Source organism: Nycticebus coucang, chromosome 3, assembly GCF_027406575.1.
Source record: "Nycticebus coucang isolate mNycCou1 chromosome 3, mNycCou1.pri, whole genome shotgun sequence".
Classification (NCBI taxonomy): Eukaryota; Metazoa; Chordata; class Mammalia; order Primates; family Lorisidae; genus Nycticebus; species Nycticebus coucang.
Genome location: NC_069782.1, coordinates 6,375,307 through 6,394,030, shown reverse-complemented (window position 1 = coordinate 6,394,030; position 18,724 = coordinate 6,375,307). Strand labels below are relative to the sequence as shown.

General features: G+C 55.2%; 1 protein-coding gene across 1 annotated transcript in view; it reads right to left on the bottom strand.

Annotated features, from left to right (window-relative positions):
• The window catches only part of NFAM1 (NFAT activating protein with ITAM motif 1), a 36,344-nt gene extending 18,154 nt beyond the window's left edge, over positions 1-18,190 (bottom strand). The window contains exons 1-3 of the mRNA XM_053586242.1: positions 18,059-18,190; positions 2,544-2,873; positions 1,428-1,540 (exon numbers count right to left, since the gene is read on the bottom strand). Of these exons, the coding sequence (XP_053442217.1) occupies positions 1,428-1,540; positions 2,544-2,873; positions 18,059-18,179 (564 nt within the window). The 5' untranslated portion in view covers positions 18,180-18,190. The remainder of the gene's footprint in view (positions 1-1,427; positions 1,541-2,543; positions 2,874-18,058) is intronic.
• Between the last annotated feature and the right edge of the window lie 534 nt (positions 18,191-18,724).

Below are 18,724 nucleotides of genomic sequence, written 5' to 3'. Positions count from 1 at the left end.
GGGGTCTTGGGCTCTGCTCCATCCTCACTGTTTCCCAAACTGCCAAGTCTGGGTTTGGGTCCAGGCTCGGCCACTTCTGGGTTACTAGTGTCCAGCTTTGACTCATTTATCTGCTGCCACTACAGGTGCTCCCAGAGTCCCCTGTGCCTGGAGGGAACCTCCTTCTCCTGCCCCCCACAGGCCATCAGGCAGCATCCGCAGGGTCCACATCATGCATTTGGACTCAGTTCTGGGGAGCTTCCGGGCTGCTTTAGCCATGCTAACGCCGCGGTTGCTCCTGCCTTGTGAGATCTCTCCCTTCAAGTCAGGCTCTGCCATCAGCCCATCCTCCCCAGGGTGGGGCAGTGGAAAGTCCCTCCTGTGTGTCAGGCACCCACCTAGTGCCTCAAAAGTGCTCTCCTGTCACCTCACCTGTCAGGGGCTATCTTTATCCCCATTCCTAGAAGAGGCAACTGAGCCTCAGAAAGGGTTGAAGCGTGACAAGAGGGCTTGTTTGCCACATTGTCGCACACTTAGCCCACTGCCTGGCACAAACTAGAGGCTTGACAGACATTCTTGGAACGATGGGCAGGGAGGTAAGAGGAGGTGGCGGAGGAAGGCAGGAGGTCCTGAGGCTGTCCAGGGGAGAAGAAGCTCAGGACTATGGCCATAGCCGTGGCTCCCAGGCTTGCCCCTTCCCTCGCTGCCACTGAGGTCCCATTGCTACAATCCATCTCTATAGGGAGGACCCTGAAGTCACTCAGCAAAGGAGGGACGCGGGCTCTATCCAGGCTGTCCCTCATGCCCGTGGAGGGCACTGGTGCAGGTCACTCACGTAAGCCTGAGTGGGGGTGGTCCACACGGGATGACTCTGTGTCTGAGGCCCAGTTTCTGTGTCCCTGTCCCCGTTTTCTGTGCCTGGTGGCAACTCCGTAGATGCTCACTGAGTCGTGAACAAATCAAGATCTACCCTACTTGTTTGTCATCGTCATGGGACAAGCAGAAGACAGGGAGGAGGAAATACATTGAGGGCAGGAGTGCGGGTGAGGCAGGAAGAGAGCCAGGTTCGCTGAAGGAGGGATGTGGCCCAAGGTCCAGCAGCCTCCATCCTAACTCTGCATTCCCAGAGCTGAGACAAGTGTTTCTCTCCCTTTCTTGGGTCTTCCCTCCTGTTTAGCTTGTCCCTGTGGCTGGTCTGGAGGTGGGAACAGGGACCTACTGAGATAAGAGATAAGGAGAGCCTCTCCAGAGTAGCTAGAACTACAGGTTTGCACCGCCACACCTGGCTAAGTTTTTTATCTTTTGTAGAACGGGGTCTAAGTGCTCTCAGGCCCTGGTGCAGTGAGCCATGAGGGACACCTGTGTGCAGCCCCTCTGCCCCTGGGGAGCTTTCCCAAGCTGTAGTGTGTGAGGAAGGGGCCGCAATGCCGTGTGAGTTCATCCCATACCTTCTTCCAGAGCAGCAGAGCCGTGCCCAGGACACTCAGGATGGTCAGGAGGCCAGTGAAGGCAAAGAGCAGGGCCTTCTGGGGACTAGATGGGGGCTCTCGATACCCTGTGTCTAGAAGGGGCAGGGAGCAGAGGGGTGAACCACCAGAAGCCAGGGCATATCCCACTCCACCAACCCCCAGACCCCAAGCCCCTATGTTCTCCTTCACCAGGACCCCATTTATAATACTCCCTCACAAGACTTGCCCCTACCGCTGACCCCCGCAGAGCCCTGCTGTGGGTCCTCATCATCCTGCCTGCTCTGCTAAGCCTCCTTTTTATGTTTACTGCCATGATTCTCTTTGCAGGCAAGGACCACGTCATTTGCTCAGTTGGGGCCTCTTCCCCAGTCAACTGGCCTCGAAGAGGGCCATCTGTGTGACCCTGGGCGAGCCATTTTAGCCCTTCGGGCCTCTTCTTTTACCCACGTGAAATATCAATAACATGAGTGGGTAGGTGGCAGGGCTCGTGCTGGGACTGACAGGGGGCTGCCCTGGGGTAGGTGGGGATACAGTCCTCCCTCTCCTGAGCCCTTGCTCCCCCAAACCCCCACCCATCCATCTGGCTGGTAAAACTTCTGGAGTGCCCACCACGTGCCAGGAACTGCCCATTGCCAGATGCCAGCCCTTATATGCATGATCTCATTCATCCTCACAATAGGCCTGGAAAGGCAGAGAATTGCCACGAAGATGAGGTCCAAAATTAGAGCTGGGCAGCCAGCAGGACTGGGGTTTCAACCCAGGTCTGTGGGATTCGAAAGCCCCCAGCCCCTTCCCGTGGGAATGGCAGAGACAGGTCAGAGAATCATGGCCTTGATGATAGGCTCATTCTTAAGTTTTGGGGTCATCACTCTTTTAAGCATGTCACAAAAACTGAAAGTCTGTCCCTAGAAAGATGCGTGCAAGCTGAGTGTTCACTTGAGCATGCATCCCTAGCTCTGCAGAAGCCCAGGGGCTCCCTGAGATGCTCCGTGGTGCTTTGCCAAAACTGAAGCCAAGGCCAGCCACCCTCTGCCTTAGATTCTGCTCCAGCCTCTGCCAGTTAAACCTCTGAGTCCTTTGTGGGGGAAGCCTCACCTCTGACCAGGATGAAGGTGCCATCGCCATTCACTGTGGAGTGTGGCCAGTGGACAGAGCAGTAGTAGGTGCCAGTGGCTGATGAGTCCTGCAACACGGAGGTGACCTTGCACTCCAAGGTGGAGGTCTGGTTCTCTGTGCCCGGGCCAGGCATGCAGCCAGTGTTCTTTTCAGAGCTCCGCTGGCCCCGGAGATCTTTGTGAAAGTATTTGACCTTGAAGTTTTTGAATTCTGGGGTATACGGGTAGGTGATGCTACAGCTGAAGGACACAGTCCTATTGGCCAGGGAGACCACAATGGGAGGGCCAGTGTGGGTCACTGACTGTCCTCCTGCAGGAGAAGCAAAGGGACAGAGAAACAGGTCACAGGAGGCTGCCTTGATCCCACCTGCTTGCTGGTGACTAAGACTTGCATCTCCTGTGCCCTCATCTGTGCAGAGGCAGCTCATACTCCCTGTACACTCACTGTGCATAGGAGCATCTAACACTTCCTGTACACTCACTGTGCTGAGGGGCAGTTCACACTTCCTGTACATGCACTGTGCTGAGGGGTGGTTCACACTTCCTGTACACTCACTGTTATGAGGGGCAGTTCACACTTCCTGTACACTCACTGTGCTGAGGGGTGGTTCACACTTCCTGTACACTCACTGTGCTGAGGGGCAGTTCACACTTCCTGTACACGCACTGTGCTGAGGGGCGGTTCACACTTCCTGTACACTCACTGTGCATAGGAGCATCTAACACTTCCTGTACACTCACTATGCTGAGGGGAAGTTCACACTTCCTGTACACGCACTGTGCTGAGGGGCGGTTCACACTTCCTGTACACTCACTGTGCTGAGGGGTGGTTCACACTTCCTGTACACTCACTGTGCATAGGAGCATCTAACACTTCCTGTACACTCACTGTGCTGAGGGGCGGTTCACACTTCCTGTACACTCACTGTTCTGAGGGGTGGTTCACACTTCCTATACACTCACTGTGCGCATGGCAGGCTCACACTTCCTGTACACTCACTGCGCATAGAGGCATCTAACACTTCCTGTACACTCACTGTGCTGAGGGGCGGTTCACACTTGCTGTACACTCACTGTGCACAGGATGGGCTCACATTTCCTGTACACTCACTGTGCTGAGGGGCGGTTCACACTTCCTGTACACTGTGTGCAAGGACAGCTCACACTTCTTATACACTCGCTGTACACAGGGACAGTTCACACTTCTCATGTACCACCGTGCACAAATGTTGTGCCAAGCACTTGACACACACAGCTCCACCCCCTAATACACCCTGAAGCCCGTTTTACAAAGAGGAAAAGTCTGAGGGTCAGGGAGGTCAAGCCCCTAGCTCCCAACCCTCGTCAGATATGGAGCTGAACTACACCCCTGCCCAGGGCTGGGAGACACCAGAACCTTCCCTCCCAACCACTCTGCTGCCCAAAGGCCAAGAGGCTGCCTTGGATGAAAGCTGGTGAAGGATGAGAAGTAACAAAGGAGGAGGCCAGATAGCAAAATAAAGACAACGAGCCCTTCCCGGCAGTCTGGATGGGGTGGGAGGCAGGCCTGCCCAGGGTTTTCTGGTTAAGGGGGAGGCAATGCAGGCAGTGGGAGAGACAAAACTTTCCTGGAATCCGAGCTTGGAGGGGATTTGTCAAGCTTTTATGTAGTATAACAAGCTGTGTCTGAGAGCAGGTTTTCAGCACCACAGAGGTGCTCCACATGTGGCCATTTCGGCTGTGACCATGATGTTCAACAACCATGAAAGAGCAGTTCTTTCTTTTTTTCTTTTTTTGAGACAGTCTCACTTTGTCGCCCTCTGTAGAATGCTGTTACACCATAGCTCACAGCAACCTCCAACTCCTGGGCTTAAGCGATTCTCTTGCCTCAGCCTCCCAAGTAGCTGGGACTACAGGCACCCACCACAACGCCAGGCTATTTTTTTGTTGTAGTTGTCATTGTTGTTTAGCAGGCCCAGACCAGGTTCAAATCCACCAGCCCCGGCGTGGCTGTCACCCTAACCACTGAGCTACAGGTGCCGAGCAGAGCAGTTCTGCAGAACCCCTGCCCACTCCCCCTACCCACAAAAGGCACCTGGAAAACAGTTTGAACTCCCCCAACCATGCAGCAGCAGCCATGCCTGGCTGGGCCTCTGACCCCTGCAGTGGGCTTCTGGGTCGGGTCCGTCCCCCAGACTGGAGCTGCATGAGGCCCCAGCTTCAGTGTTCTTCCCTCTCTAGGCCCTTCCTTCTCCAGCTCCCAAGCAGCAGACAGTTCTAAATTGAGGTCGGCAGCAGGCAGCCAAGAACATGCGGGCCGAGTTGTTAATCGGGAGAAGATTGGCGTTTGAACGCTCAGAAGGAGCCGCAAGATTTATTTTGTAGGGGAAAGTGAGGCGCGGGCCTCCTGCCCAGGGTGTGGGCTGGCACGGAGCCAGGCTGGTCTCTGCCCTTATCTCTACAGCTCAGCTCCGAGCCCCAGCCCTGGGAAGGGGTTCCCCAGGGAGGCCAGGCCTACTGGAAGATGCACAGGGAGGGACAGAGATGGCCCTTCCCAACCTGTTCATCCTTGAAGCCCTGGCCACACAGGTGTTTTGAGCTTGCTGTGGAGCCACTGAAGAGACACCTACACCCTTGAAGAACTAGAGGCACTCACAGTCCCAGAAAATTGACTGGCACATCTGGCTGCCACAGTGGGTCGGCTTTGTTGTGATGGATGTGACAACAGCCGCTCACTTGGGAATCCCCCTGAGCGGACGCCCGGCCCCCTGTCCAGGGCGACCTACCCTCTGGTGGGCAGAGCAGGCGGGGATTTTAGCCCGAACTGTGTAGCTCTGGACACTGTCGCAGGCTTGTTATTGTTTAACAATAACAATATATCAGTCTTGTCATAAAACAGGAGCATTGATTCAGGGCAGAGGTTTATCTGAGATGTGGCAGGGCAGGGTATGGGTGCCAAGGTAAGGGTGTTGCTTGACCCCTCCCCCAGGGGCCCTGGGGCAGAAGGACAAGGGGCAAGAGGAGTGGGATGAAGCACGGATGACTGAGAGCACCACTCCCCGCCCCAGCACCAGCATGGCACACGCAGGCGGTTCCCACTCTGTGCACTAGACCCGCGGCCCCCTTGACCTCAGCTGCACCTGGCCAGCTCCTGTCTAGTGCCTCAGACTTGGCTTGGGAGCCGCTGGCCAACTTTTATCTGCATCCTCCCATTTGGTTCTCGCAGTGACCCTGCAAGACAGCTGGGCAACGATGCCAGCTGGTGTTTCCTCGTGGGGAGCAGGGTTGGAACCTGACCTAAAGCACCAGGACAGTGACTGTGCCAAAGCTGCTCCCTCTCCCCGGAGCTTCTGGCTTGACCTCACAGCGTCTCTAGGAGGATAGACACACTGTCAGCGCAACAAAGCCACCTTCCTGTTTGTCCTTCCAGGAAGGCATTTGTCCACTTGTCTTAAAGAATTCTCGCCCTTTGAGAGATCCTTCTAGAAGATGATGGAATCTGCTACTGGAATTAAGCCGATCTTTACAGTTCTGGGGATATCTATAAAAATAGACATCTACTGTTTTGTAGTCTTCTGGGATTCGTTATTATGAGGTCAGCAGGTCAAGGTCATGAAATACATGGTCAAGGCTCAGGTCTGCCACAGGGAGGGGAGGCTTCAGGTTGAGAACCTCAGACCTTTGATGAAAAGTGAAGAGAGGAGGGAGCCTCTGACCAGCCCGATCCTTAACAACAGCCACCCTGGAGACAGCCAGACAGCAGGGAGGAAAGGTCTGCAGCTGCAGCCAAGTCTTTGAGTTCCTGACTGGTAACAGAGCTGATCGCTCCACTGGCCCTTGGGGTATCAGCACCCTGGAGCCTGGACATGTGCCTCCAAGAGGCCTCTGCTGGGGTGCAGTTGTGGGACTCCTGACCCAGTTGGCTGCCCACCAGCAGCAGCCCCCACTCAGGAAGGCTCAGTGCTACAGATAGAGTCATGGTAGCTTCCCAGTCCACGAGTTCTTTTCCTCCATCATTTGTTTGTAGCTCCCACAAATGTATAAGGGGTACCAGTTAGATCAGAGGCCCTGGCCCAGGTCTGAAGAGGCCCCCTGCCCTGGCAGCACCCCCAGTCTAACAGGGAAGACTGGTTGGTATGGAGCAGAGGGAGCCTAGGGGGAGGACTGGCGCTTGGTCTGTCTGGGAGGAGGGTGGCATGTGGGTGACCTGGAAGCAGAAACACACAGACAGAAGGGAAAGAAAAGGTACAGAAAATGTACCCTGGCTGGGTGTGACAGGACCGAGGTCGATTAAACCACCACAATCCCATGAGGCAACATATTGCAATTCACATTTCTTCTGCAGACAAAGAAACACAGCCACAGAAGTCATGAGTAATGGGGCCAGGATTTGAACCCTGGTCAGTCCAGCCATGTTGAGGAACAGCCAGCACCTGGGCTGAGAAGCAGGCGTCAGATATGGCGAGGGGTGTTCACGGTGGCATCGGGCACAGTAGCCACCACATGCTGAAAGCAGGTTTGTCATACTGTAGGTGGATGTCGTAGACGAGTGGCTGCATGGCTCCAAGATCACATGGAGGCCACAAGGGGCAGAGAGGGTGGATGAAGAGGGGTCTGCCCTGGGAGTGCCTGCTTCTAACCCCAGGCTTAGAGGGGCTTCAGTGGGACCCTCACAGAGCTTGGGGTGTGTCCCCTGAGTGCAGGCACTGTGGCTGCCATCTCACACCCAGTGACGGCCGCAGCTGCATCACACTTTGTCCTTTGCTCTGGCAAAGGCAGTGTGCCCCCATTGGGACAGTATGGGCCAGGGCCAGTAAACTGACTGGATACCTCCTGGATTGGCTCGTATAGCTGTCTAATGGGGCAAATGGCCTGGGGAGGGACACTGGGATGGATCCTGGACTTCTAGGGGTTGAGGGGGGAGTGAGAGTCACAGGGGTCCAGCTAGCACACCCCACTGGGGCCCTGGGCGGTCCATGGAAATGCCCTCAGGGACTCTACTCCCACACTGTGAACACCCAGTGCCAGAGAAGGCAGGGCTTTTCTGTCCCCACACTGCTCCTCCTCCCTCCCTGCCGCTACCCAGGCTGGCCAGCGGGTGGGTTCATAGTCTGAGTGGGAAAGAGGCCCCAGTAGCGTGGGGAAACACCTCGGTGTCAGCACATGCACAGCTTTGGCTGTTGCACAGGGTTGGGAGTGTGAAGAACTAGGACCAGCTAGGACTTTAAGTGACCAGAGGACTTTGACTTAGAGTGGTCAGAGGAGCTGAGCCCTGCTGAGGACATTTCCCCACAATGAGAGGCCTTTAGGGACCTGGGAGCAACTCAAAATTGCTTTTCAGATCCTCCTCCGCGTCCTACACCTTGCCTCCTCCATCAGGCTAAGCTGGGAAGACACACTTCTAGGAATCTCCCTTTGGTTTGGAGAGTTCAGGAGGATTTTCCCAGCAGAAAGCAGGGCCTGGAGATGGCTGCCAGGAGGCCACAGTTGGGGCAGTGGGAGGGAGGGGTGAGGTAAGGACTGTGAGCCCCTGTTCCCCCCCCCCCAACTTGTCCTGCAGGTCAGTGGGGCTGAAGGGGCAGGGAGAACTGGAAGGTTGGGTTGAGGGGGAGTTTTCTGGATGGGAAAGTCATGAGCCTCTGTGAACATGGATGTGATGGTGCAAAGCAGAGAGGACAGAGGACATCCCGATGGGTGAGATCCGTGGGGGAATGTGGCAGCAGGAAGGGAGTGGGGCCAGCAGAGACAGGGCTGCTACGTTGTGTCTGACCCAGGGCTTGGCTATTTCTCTTGCAGTCTCCAATCCTCCCCTGCCCTTACCCACCCCAGCATGACCACCAGAGCAGATGTCCCCAGCTGGGCACCATGGACTACCCCTGCCACACCTGCCCACTTTGCAGGAGATAGCATTTCTGGGGTGACATACATTCCATCCTTCACTTCTCTGCAGCTCCACGTTAGTGCCTCCCACCCTGTAAGGAAGGCTGGGTCCAGCCAGAAATGGGGCTCCTGGCAGGAGTTAAGTGGGTAAAAGAAAGCCAGTTCTGGAGGCAGCAGGCCTAGATTCAGATTCTGCCTCTGCCTCTGCCTCTTAAAGGCCGTGCAACCTAAGGGAGGTGGCTTTACTTATCTGAACTTCCCCTGCAGCACAGGAAGAGTGATAATGCCAACCTCACGTGGTTGTGTTGGTATTAGATGGGGGACCAGGACTTCAGAACACCTGCCATAGGGCTGGGCTGCCCTTCCCGAGGGGCCAAGGAGGGGAGGGAAAGTCAGATAATCCCTGAGTCTTCTCTGTGAGTCTGCAAAGGCGAATGCCAGCCCTACCTTCTGCCTGTTTAAGTTCAGGATACATGTGCCCTGGTGGTGGTGGTCCAGGCATGACAGGACCTGAGGGGCCTGGTCCTGGCCCAAGCTTGTGCACCATCTCAGCCCTGGCACTGGCCTGGCCTGGACAAGAAGCTGCCCAGCCTGGGTGTAGTGTATGCCAGGTTCTAAGCAGGAAAACCCCTCTCCTCACAGCCTGGCTGCATGGCCCCCTGTGTTCATTCCACCACCCTTCTTGGGAAAGAATTTACTACCCACTAGCAACTGGGTCCCTCCTTTTCCAGTTCTTCTTAGGCATCTGTGGGTGCTTGAACTGGGGGTTTGGCAGTTGCTGCCCTCCCATCCCTCGCCTCCCCTCCCTGGGGAGCAGCGACTGGCAGTCAGGGAACTTGGCCCCAGGCATGTGTGCGTCCACCCCAGCTGCCCTCTCAGTCACCGATGTTCAGGATCAGACTGCCCTGCCAGCTCAGTGCCCCCACCCCAGCTCAGCAGCTCCCATTGCTCACCCTGCTCCTGCCCAGCTTGACCTAGCAGCTCCCCCTTCAGAGACCCAGGAAGGAGCATGGAGTAAATTTACAGGGTTAAGACAAGCAATTAAAACACAGAACATGGAGCACTGCATGAGTAGTCAGGGCGCTGTTTGCGACCTTCTGGTTTTAGTTATGTTCATACAATCAGGTTCCGACAGGGTCATGCTAAGACATGCTTCCCTTGACGTGGGGCCACTGTTAAAAACATTGAAAGTTCCTGGCCTGGAGGGTCCAGCCTGGCTCAGTTGTCCCCTGGCCTGTCCTCCTGTGACCCCACTGCTCAGAACAGGAATGTCCACCCTGTTGCCTCCTCCTCTCAGGCTTTGGGGTCACTCTCTGTCTCACTCACTACCTCCCTGAGCCGTAACTGGGGGCCTGGTGCCCCCTGCACGGCACAGACTCCCAGGCACCTGCTGTGAAGTCACATGATGAAAAGAGCTAATGTCCCCTTGACACGAACCCTTTTTGCAAATAACAAAACTGAGACTCAGAGAAGGAAAGAGGGAAAGGGGTTTTCCCAAACACTGCAGCTAGTGAGTGGTGAGATGGGATTTGGAGCTGGTGCCTTTGAGGCTGTAACCCCACGCTCTTCACCACTGCTCTGTGCTACAAATTTAAAACCTCAAAGCAAGCAAAAGAGAAACTTCTCAAAGGGAAGAAATACACTCTTTTAAAGGGAGCGTAAAAAATTTCAGAGGCTGTTTTCTTAAATTGGGTCATCTAGTAGGCAGACATGGCCAGCAATACCTAGGGGTCTGGGCACGATGCTACTCAGGAACATTACTGGCACCTCCCCAAACAGAAGCACTCCGTGAGCCCTCTACAGACGAGCCCTGTGACCAGGCCAGCCCGTGTCCAGAAAGGACCAGATGGCATCCCCTTCCTGCTGCAGGTTCTTTACTCAGGAAGAGGATATACGTGAGGGATGAGCGTAACGTGCACTCACCAAATGCTCTCCTGCCCTCCCTGGTCTCCTCCAGCTGCCCTGCCTCCCCCTCGGGCTCTCTCACCCATCACCCTGTGGGCCAGAGCCATGGCCCCACTCTCCCTGCCTGGAACTCAACCCTGTTCATGGCATTGGCCACTGTCAGCCAAGGGCATGGGCATCCAGATGTGCTGACAGAGGTACCATTCCCACCTAAGTCAATTTTAAAGGAAAATACTTTGATTCTCCAGCTACAGAAGAAAGCAGTTCCCACGGCCTTTATTTCAGGTGTGGAGTTTGCCCTCTAATTTAATTCTGCCAACTCTCAGAGCTGTGCCTTTTCTCAGGGCCCATCTGAAAGGCTGCTGGGGAGACACATTGGGGCGGGTGGCTTCATCACGGAGCCCCGGCCATTTGTCTGAACATGAATCCTGGGATGCCACAGACAAATGAGACACAGGAATCAAATGTGACGTCGTGTTGCCAAGTGGTGGCAAGGGAGGGGCAGGCAGCAGGCGGCAGGTGTGGCAGACTTTGAACAGAGAGTATTATGGCACTTAGCACCGCCGCCCTCTGAACAGTGCCATTGGGCTGGCTGTCACATCTTTCAACACCTCTGAATTACAAAGATGCATGCAGCTGTGGTTTGCCTTGGAGCCATTTCCACAGCCTGTCCAAGTTCTATTCTCACACCTCTAGACCCCAGACCCAGGGTGCACAGGAGCCATGCGGGGACACAGTTGAATGTAGAATGGCAAAGGTTTTCAGAGGAGTTGCTTCCCTGTCACCCATTTTGAAAGGCAAGCCACTCAAACTTTGGGGCTTGTCTGAGAGTGTGGCCCAGGTCAGCAAGGGACGTCCTCCTTAGTACCCACCGCTGCCCTCAAAGAGGGATGTCAGGTGGGGGTTCAGCTTCTGGTCTCTAAATAGGGGGAGCCAGGAGAACAGGTGCCCCAGCAGGGAGTGTTTTGTGCCCACCCAAAATCCTGCACGGAGGGCCAGGCTGGGCTGCCTGATGGAGCTGCAGAGGCCCAGAGGAGGGACCCAGCTCAGCCTGGAAGGGGCAGGGCCTCCTGGGGAAGGCTATCTCAGGCTGGGTCTCATGGTTTGTTCTTTAAATTATAATTCTTCAAGTTCCCTCCAGGCCCTCCATCATAGAAGTGAAGCACGTGAACTGAAGAAAGTCTAGAAATCACAGCAAATGATCAAGAAGAAAGCTGAACTCGCCTGCAGTCCTGCCGCCCGGACGTCCCAGCTGTGAGCATTTTGGTATCTTCCTCTCCCATCTCTTTACCAAGCTGAACTTGGGAGGAGGAGAAGGAGGGTTTTAAGCACAAGAAGTTCTTTGGGGAACTTTCTGGAAGTCTTAAAACAGGGCACTGAGTCAAAGGAACTTAAGAGCTATGGAGGAGTTGAAAGACAGGCTGGTGTCTGGGAGGAGACACCCAGGGAGGCCACAGAGGCGGGAGGTGGGGGGTTAGACGTGATTCTAGAAGCCTGGTGGGGCCTCTTATGCTTTTATTTATTGTTATTATTATTACTGTTGTTAATATTTTAGAGATAGGGTCTCACTCTGTCACTCAGTCTGGAGTCTGGTGGTGTGATCATAGCTCATTGCATCCTCAAACTCCGGGGCTCAAGCAATCCTCCTGCCTCAGCCTCCCAAAGTGCTGGGGTTAACAGCATGCACCACCATGCCTGGCCTTCTGTGGGCTTTTAAACTGGGAAGTGACATGATCATATTCACATTTTAGCACAATGACAAGAGAAATACCATAGAGTTCTAAACAGTCTCCCTCAGCTGCCTAAAAGCCTTCCCCAGCATTAGTGATTCATTCTGTGGGATTCATTCCCCTCCCGCCTCAGCCTCCTTTTAAAATAGAAATGCTTCTGCCTGTCAACACAATAACTCCTTCCTGCAGATGACTCCTGGACCACTCAGCCAGCTCACTTTTATTCTGACTTCTCTTAAATCTCTTTCTCCCCCAGATCCCCCATTCACTCTCTTGGCCACAACCTCTCCCACAAGCCCTCCTTGCCCACAAGTCCAGCCTCCTCCCCGCCTTCACCTTCATGCTTTCCCGTGGCTGGCTCTGCTGCCACGGAGGGGGTCCAGTCCTCTGAGCTGTACCTTCTCTCCTCCCCCTCTCTGGCCTTTCCCACACAGCTAGCCTCACCTGCCCCACGTGACTCAGTCATGGCCCTCACACTTCTGGGCATCTGCAGAACCACAGGTGAACACCTGGGGCAGGGGTGTGGCAATCTGGTTGCTCAGGAGCTGGTAGAGGGGCCAGATGGGTGCAACAGAGGAGGTAGCCTGAGTTTGACCTTGATGGGCAGCTTTGATGTCACCAGGTGGGCAAGTGAGAGGCACCTTCCAGGCAAGAGAGAAGCACAAGCAAAGGTTCAGGAGGATGTGACTTCTGTCACTGGAGAAGCCACACCATAGCATCTAGCAAGGCTGAACGGTGGGTGTGCTAGCGGGAGGCAGGCACCAGGGAGGAATGAACAGCCCAGGGCTGGGGGTCTTATATATATGCACCCTGCCAAGGGGCCAATGGATGGTAGTGAGGCTATTTGCGATTGTGCTCTGTGGACCCAAATCCCCTGGTCCCCTGGCTTCTTAAGACAAGGTCTGAGAAGGGGAGCTGCTGAGTCAAAGGACATTCACATTTGCGATTTTGATGTGTTGCCAAATGGCCTTTGGAAATGTGCCCTTTGACCCTACGGCCAGCACTGTAAGCCAGCGCCCCCGTGGTGTGAGGCGACCCACTCAACCCCACCTGAAGGGGTTGGAAGGATGCTCCTGCTCTTGGGGTTGCTCCCGATGCCCCTTCCCCTGCCTCAGCAGCAAGCACAGATCTGGCCAGAGCCGCAGAGGGTCCCCGGCTCCTGGCCCTGCCCTTTCTCCATAACAGCCCATGCAGCATTAGGGCAGGAGGGGCCCAGAAACCCAGCCACACTGACCATCCCTCTGCTTCTGGCTCTTCTAGGCACCCTGCACACCCCTAGTCCCTCGAATGAAGACCCCAGATAGTAACTCATTCAATTGACCCTTGGAAGCCCTGCACTTCCTAGCTCCAGCCAGGGGTCCTTCTGGCCTTGGCCCTGATGCCCTCCTCTGCCTGGCCTTGCCTGGATGTGGCTTCAGAGAGATGACTTGGGTCTGGCCTGGCCCCTCAGAAGTTCATGTTCTGGGCTCTGGTCTGTGTGTGTCCAGGGACAGTAAGTCACCACAGCCTACAGGAGGCCTGGGGAGGCCACAGTGAGCCCCTTGTCCTGTGAAGAGCCTGAGTTCTGGGGTGCAGAGGGGTGGATGTGTGGGGGGACAGCGGCTAGGCCCAGAGGAGCCTGGTGGGCAGCGCACACACCCCCCACCCTGGGGAGGTGAACACTGAGTCTCATCACTCATTGTGCCCTCGAACCCTGTCCCCAGGGCCAAAGCCTCACAGACCCTCCCTCAGGGGTCCCTGCAGCCATTGGTGGTGCTGGATACGCCTTTCTGTTGCTGTCGGCAGGAGGACTCTGAGCATCACAACAAGGCGAATATGTGGTGCTGGCCAAAGTCTCCTGAGACTCAAGTCCAGGCTGGTCAGGCAGCCCCCAGAGGCAGCCGTGTCTACCCCTGCCCCCCGCCCCGCCCTCTCACAGGCTCCCCTGGTGTGTCACCCTCCCCTTGTCTGGCTTCGCCCCCACCCCAGGGCCTGATGAACAGATTCCCACTGCGCTGAGCCACAGGGAGGGTCCGATCCTGTTTTCCCTGCACTCCTGCATCAACTCTCTGGCTCATGAGACACCAGGTGGGGTCGTCATTCCTCCCATGACCAAGAGGACCACAGGCTCAGCCCCACCTGGCACCAGGATGACCACCCAACCCTTCCAGCCCGTCTACTTCTTCCCCCAGGTGCCCCTGCTGGTGGCATCACGTCTCCACCCTGCTCAGAACTCATTCTGGGGCTGTCTGGGGCTGAGGAGCCTAATTCATCCTGTTATTGTTACTATTTCCTGAGCATCCACTGGGTGCCGGGCACTGTGCTGGGAGTCAAGGATTTGAAGCCACGTGAGTCTGCACAGTCCTTTTTGATTTTTTTCAACCACTTAAAAATATAAAAACCATTCATAACTGGCAGGCCATACAGAAGAAGCCGTGGGCTGGGTTTAGCCCACGGGCCATGGTTTGTGACCCTTGCTCTATAGCAATGAAAACAAACAAACTTCAGCCACACTGTCAACTGGGATATGTCTTTAAAAACATGGTGTTAAATGAAAGAAGAGTGTCATAAAAGACTACCCACAGCACCATCCCAATTACGTGAAGTTCAAAAGCAGGCAAAACTGGTCTATACTGCTTAGTGATGTGCTAATGATAAAACTATACAGAAATGACAGGAAGTGACTGCCCTAAAAGTCAGGATGGTAGTTCCAGCCTGGGGAAGGGGTGGGTTTGGGGAGGTACAAGGGACTCTGGGGCACCAGAGTGCTCTTTCTTGACCCTGGTGGCAGTCACACAGGATGCTGTCTTACAGTATTTATTATACAGCAGGGCACTTTTCTGTATGTGTATTATATTTCCCAATTACAAAGGAGAAAGCGGTGAGCCAGGACCTGTTGGGAGGGCGTCTGGACCCCTGCGCGATAGGCATTCATGATCCATCCCACTTCTCTGCGAGAGACTCTCCCCTCCCGCCCAGCAGAACCTCTCCATCCCCTCCCTCTGCCCTGCTGTGTGGCCTCTCAGCCTTTATTCTTGCTGTGCGGCTGCCCACCTGCCGGCTCTGTCCCTCCCTTCTGCAGACAGCTTCCCCCCCCCCCAACTCCCCTCTCCACCTCTGATGGAGATGCCTCTGCCCGCCCCACTCAGCCTCCACAGCTTTTTACTGGGATTATACAAGATGAAAAGCAGAGGCTGCTCCTGACAGAGGCCCAGAGCAGCAGGAAGGGAGACAGGAAGCCTCAGCCTGGAAGAGGCACAGGCTCCTGAACATCTTTTGGGCTAAAAAGGGCCCCTGGTGACACTTGAGTTCAGAGAATATAGGAGGGGAGGCAAAGCTGCCTCATTAACTTCCTAGCTCTGGTCACGTTCTTTGGCTGGGACTCTCGGTCACCACCTGGTGACTTGGTCATCCTCAACGTATATTTGCCAAATAAATAAAGCCTGGCTTTCTCAAAAGGCCACATGGAGAGAGGGGACTGACATGTGTTGAGGACACTAGGCTCAGAAAAATTCAGGAAATTGCCTGTGGTGACACAGCAGTCATGAGAAGAGGGCAGGCCTTGAACTTAAGTCTGTCTGGCCCCACAGTCCTTAGAGGTGCCAGAGTCCATGGAGGCAGGAGCGCAGCTGCTCCGGGGAAAGCCCAGGCCCAGCTCCAGTGATTCGCCCTGGAGGAGATCACTAGGGGCTATGGTCACCAGCAGCTGCAGAGCCCATGAGAAGAACAGAGGACAGTGTCCAGGGCAGGGGCAGGAGGCAAGCGAGGTCCTGAGATGCCACCCCAGGCTGCTGGAAGGAGTCTGTCAGCTCCTCTGCCAAATCTCAAGTTCCCAGGGCTGCTAGGCTGGCAGGTGCTGATGCCCACTGGCACCAAGCACATGCTGGGCTCTCAGTCCCAGGAGGGCACTAGTACTGTACCCATTTAACAGATGTGGCAGTTGAGACACAGTGATAACTGTGTCTATCTGACCAGGGTCCTGGGGTAGGTGAGAGAGCTCAGATTCAAACTCAGGCTAACATGTTGGCCTGCCCTCTTAAAACCCACATCCTATCATGGTTCAGGGAAACAGCAGATTCAGGGACCCCGGGCTTCAGTGAGGACAGCGAGGACCCCTCAGGATAGACACAGCTGAGGGGTGAAAGCTGGGTGGTTACCGGCAGGTGGTAGAGCTGGTTGCACGAGGGTAATGATCGATAGGAAGTCAGAAGAGCTTTGGAAGATGTTGGAGAGGCAGGTTCCCCCAAATACACAAAATGTGGAGCCCAGGAAGTGGGGGAAGGGTGTGGAACAGCAGGTACAAGAGGAGGGTGGAGGGGCAGGGCCAGAGGGGCAGGGCTGAGAGCCCTTGGGGCGGGCTGTCTGTTGCCGGATGTCTTCTAGGAGACCGCAGGCGTTTGGCCTCTTGTGAAAGAGCATAGTTTCTCCGGTGTGCAGTGCAAGGGGGAAATCTGTTTTTCTGTTTTGTTTGCAGTTAAGACTGTTACAAAAGAGCGGTTTCCGGCAAAGCCTCTTCTACCCCTCAGTTCTAGGAGGTGTGGGGTGTCTTTTGGGGAGGAGTGGCCACACTCTACCTCTCAGTTCTAGGAGGTGTGGGGTGAATTTTGGGGAGAGTGGCCACACAAAGGGAAATGATGGGAATCAAGGGAAAATTAAGTTCAAATTCACGTCACCAACAAGCGGTACTTCCAGTAGTCTGGCTATCTTTGCACTGTACTTTGCAGGGGGTGTGGGGTTTGTATAGGGTTAAGAGACCAATGTCACCAGGGGCTGGGCCCCAGCCTGTACAGGCACCACCCGGCCAGCTCTTGCCTCCCCAGGGTAAATTTTTCTGTGAAGAATGATCTTTTCCGTGAAGACAAGAGCATCCCCAGAGCTTACTGCCTCAGTGCCCTGGCTGGGGCTGAGACTGACCCTAGGTCTGCACCTGCCCTCTACCTGCTGGCAAGGCCTTGGGCTAGTTAACTGGCTTCCAGAGCCTCCATTTACCTGTCCTTAAAATGGTGCTGGTGAGGACAGTGGGTGCCTTAAGGCTGCTGTGAGGATAGACAGTATGTACCCACTTAAGGCTCAGTAAAGGCTAATTCAGGATAATAAGCATAATTGTTGTTTATAGCTAAAGGAGAGCCAGGTGGAGCAGGTGGGGTGAGACAGTCGCCTCCTAAAAGCCTAAGTGAATACAAAAGAGAAGCACCTCATCTCCACAGTGGGGGGCTGTGGGTCTGCCCAGGCCAACTAGAGACAGAGAATCTGGAAGAATTTCCTGAGTGTGAGGAACCCCAGCACCAGCAGCCCTGGCAAAGGACACTCCTGGGGGTCCCTGGCCTGATGAACTATCCCAGAGGCCACAACCCATGGCCTGGCTTGGATTCAGACCACCCAGCTTTGGAAAGAGGCTGACCCCAGAAAAGGAGCACCCCTGAAAAGACACTCACATCCTAAAAACCCTGGCCTCTGCTTCTATTTCAAAACGCGGGAGTACGACTTTTTCTGACAATTTTGTGCCCCAGGGCTCAGTGCCCTGTGGCCAGCCCTGGCCTCTCCTTCTCTCCCTGACTAAGGCCAGCAACAATGCCCAGGGTGGCTCTGCCACTTGGCAGGTTCAACATGGCTGTGGTACCCTAATAGCCATGTAAGAGTCACCGGGCAGTGAGCTGTCCCTCCCCCACTGATCTCACACCCGACCCAGCCACACGATGTCCACCTACCTGGACCTTGAGGAAGCAGAAAGGCCATCCTTTCTGCTGTAAGGTCCAGGAGGCCAGCCTCTGCTAAGGGGAGGCTGTTAACACGGTGGCCAGGGGAGAGCGCTGTCCTCCATCCCTTCAAAAACCACCTTAGCAAGGCATTAGCTAAACATCTTCTTGGTCCCTGAAGGCTTCCCCTGTGAAGTCTGCAATGTTCAAATAACAACCAGCAAATCCCTGGAGACAGTTCCCTGGGAATTAGCCACACCGGCTGGATGAAAGCCGCTCTGATGTTCTGGAGCAAGAGAGCACGTGAGAGGGAAGACAGACGCTACCTGCCAGCTGCGGAGTCCAGGGCAACAGGAGCCAGCCGAGGAGCCAGGAGGCCACGGGGAGGCCGGCAGGTGGGCACAGGTGGCCTGGTGGGATCTGCCACCATGGACACCGGCCCGCCATTGGGGCCTTCTTTTTCAGTCGGCGTCCCTCCTTCCTCTTTAGTTCTCAGGAGGGAACAGCCCAACTGGCAGCCGGCAACCCCAGTTCCCCTTTGCGTTCCCAGGAAGTTCCTCCCTGATGGCCTTTCTGCTTCCTCAATGTTAGCCATGGCCATTTCATCTCCATAACCTGGACCTTCTGCTCAAGTGTCAGGAACAGCCCCTGACAGGGACAGCTGCCAGGTGAGGAATATGGGCCTCAGACCTGTCCAGACCACAGGGCCAGATTGCTGGGATGGAGACCAAAGTCTCCCTGACCCAAACCCCCGTGGTTCCACCCCTCCCTAGCCCCACGGTCAAGCGACAACCAGCAGAGAGGAAGACACAGGATTACCGTGGGTAACTACAGGTCTTGGTTTAGCTCCCCACTTCTGAAACACTTTTAAAACGACCACAACCACGTTCACACAAACTTCCCCTCTGAAATACTCCAGGACTCCATTGATTATGAACTTACCTAATGAGTAGGGTTTTTGGTGGTGGGGTGGGGAGGGTGGGAAGACAGGT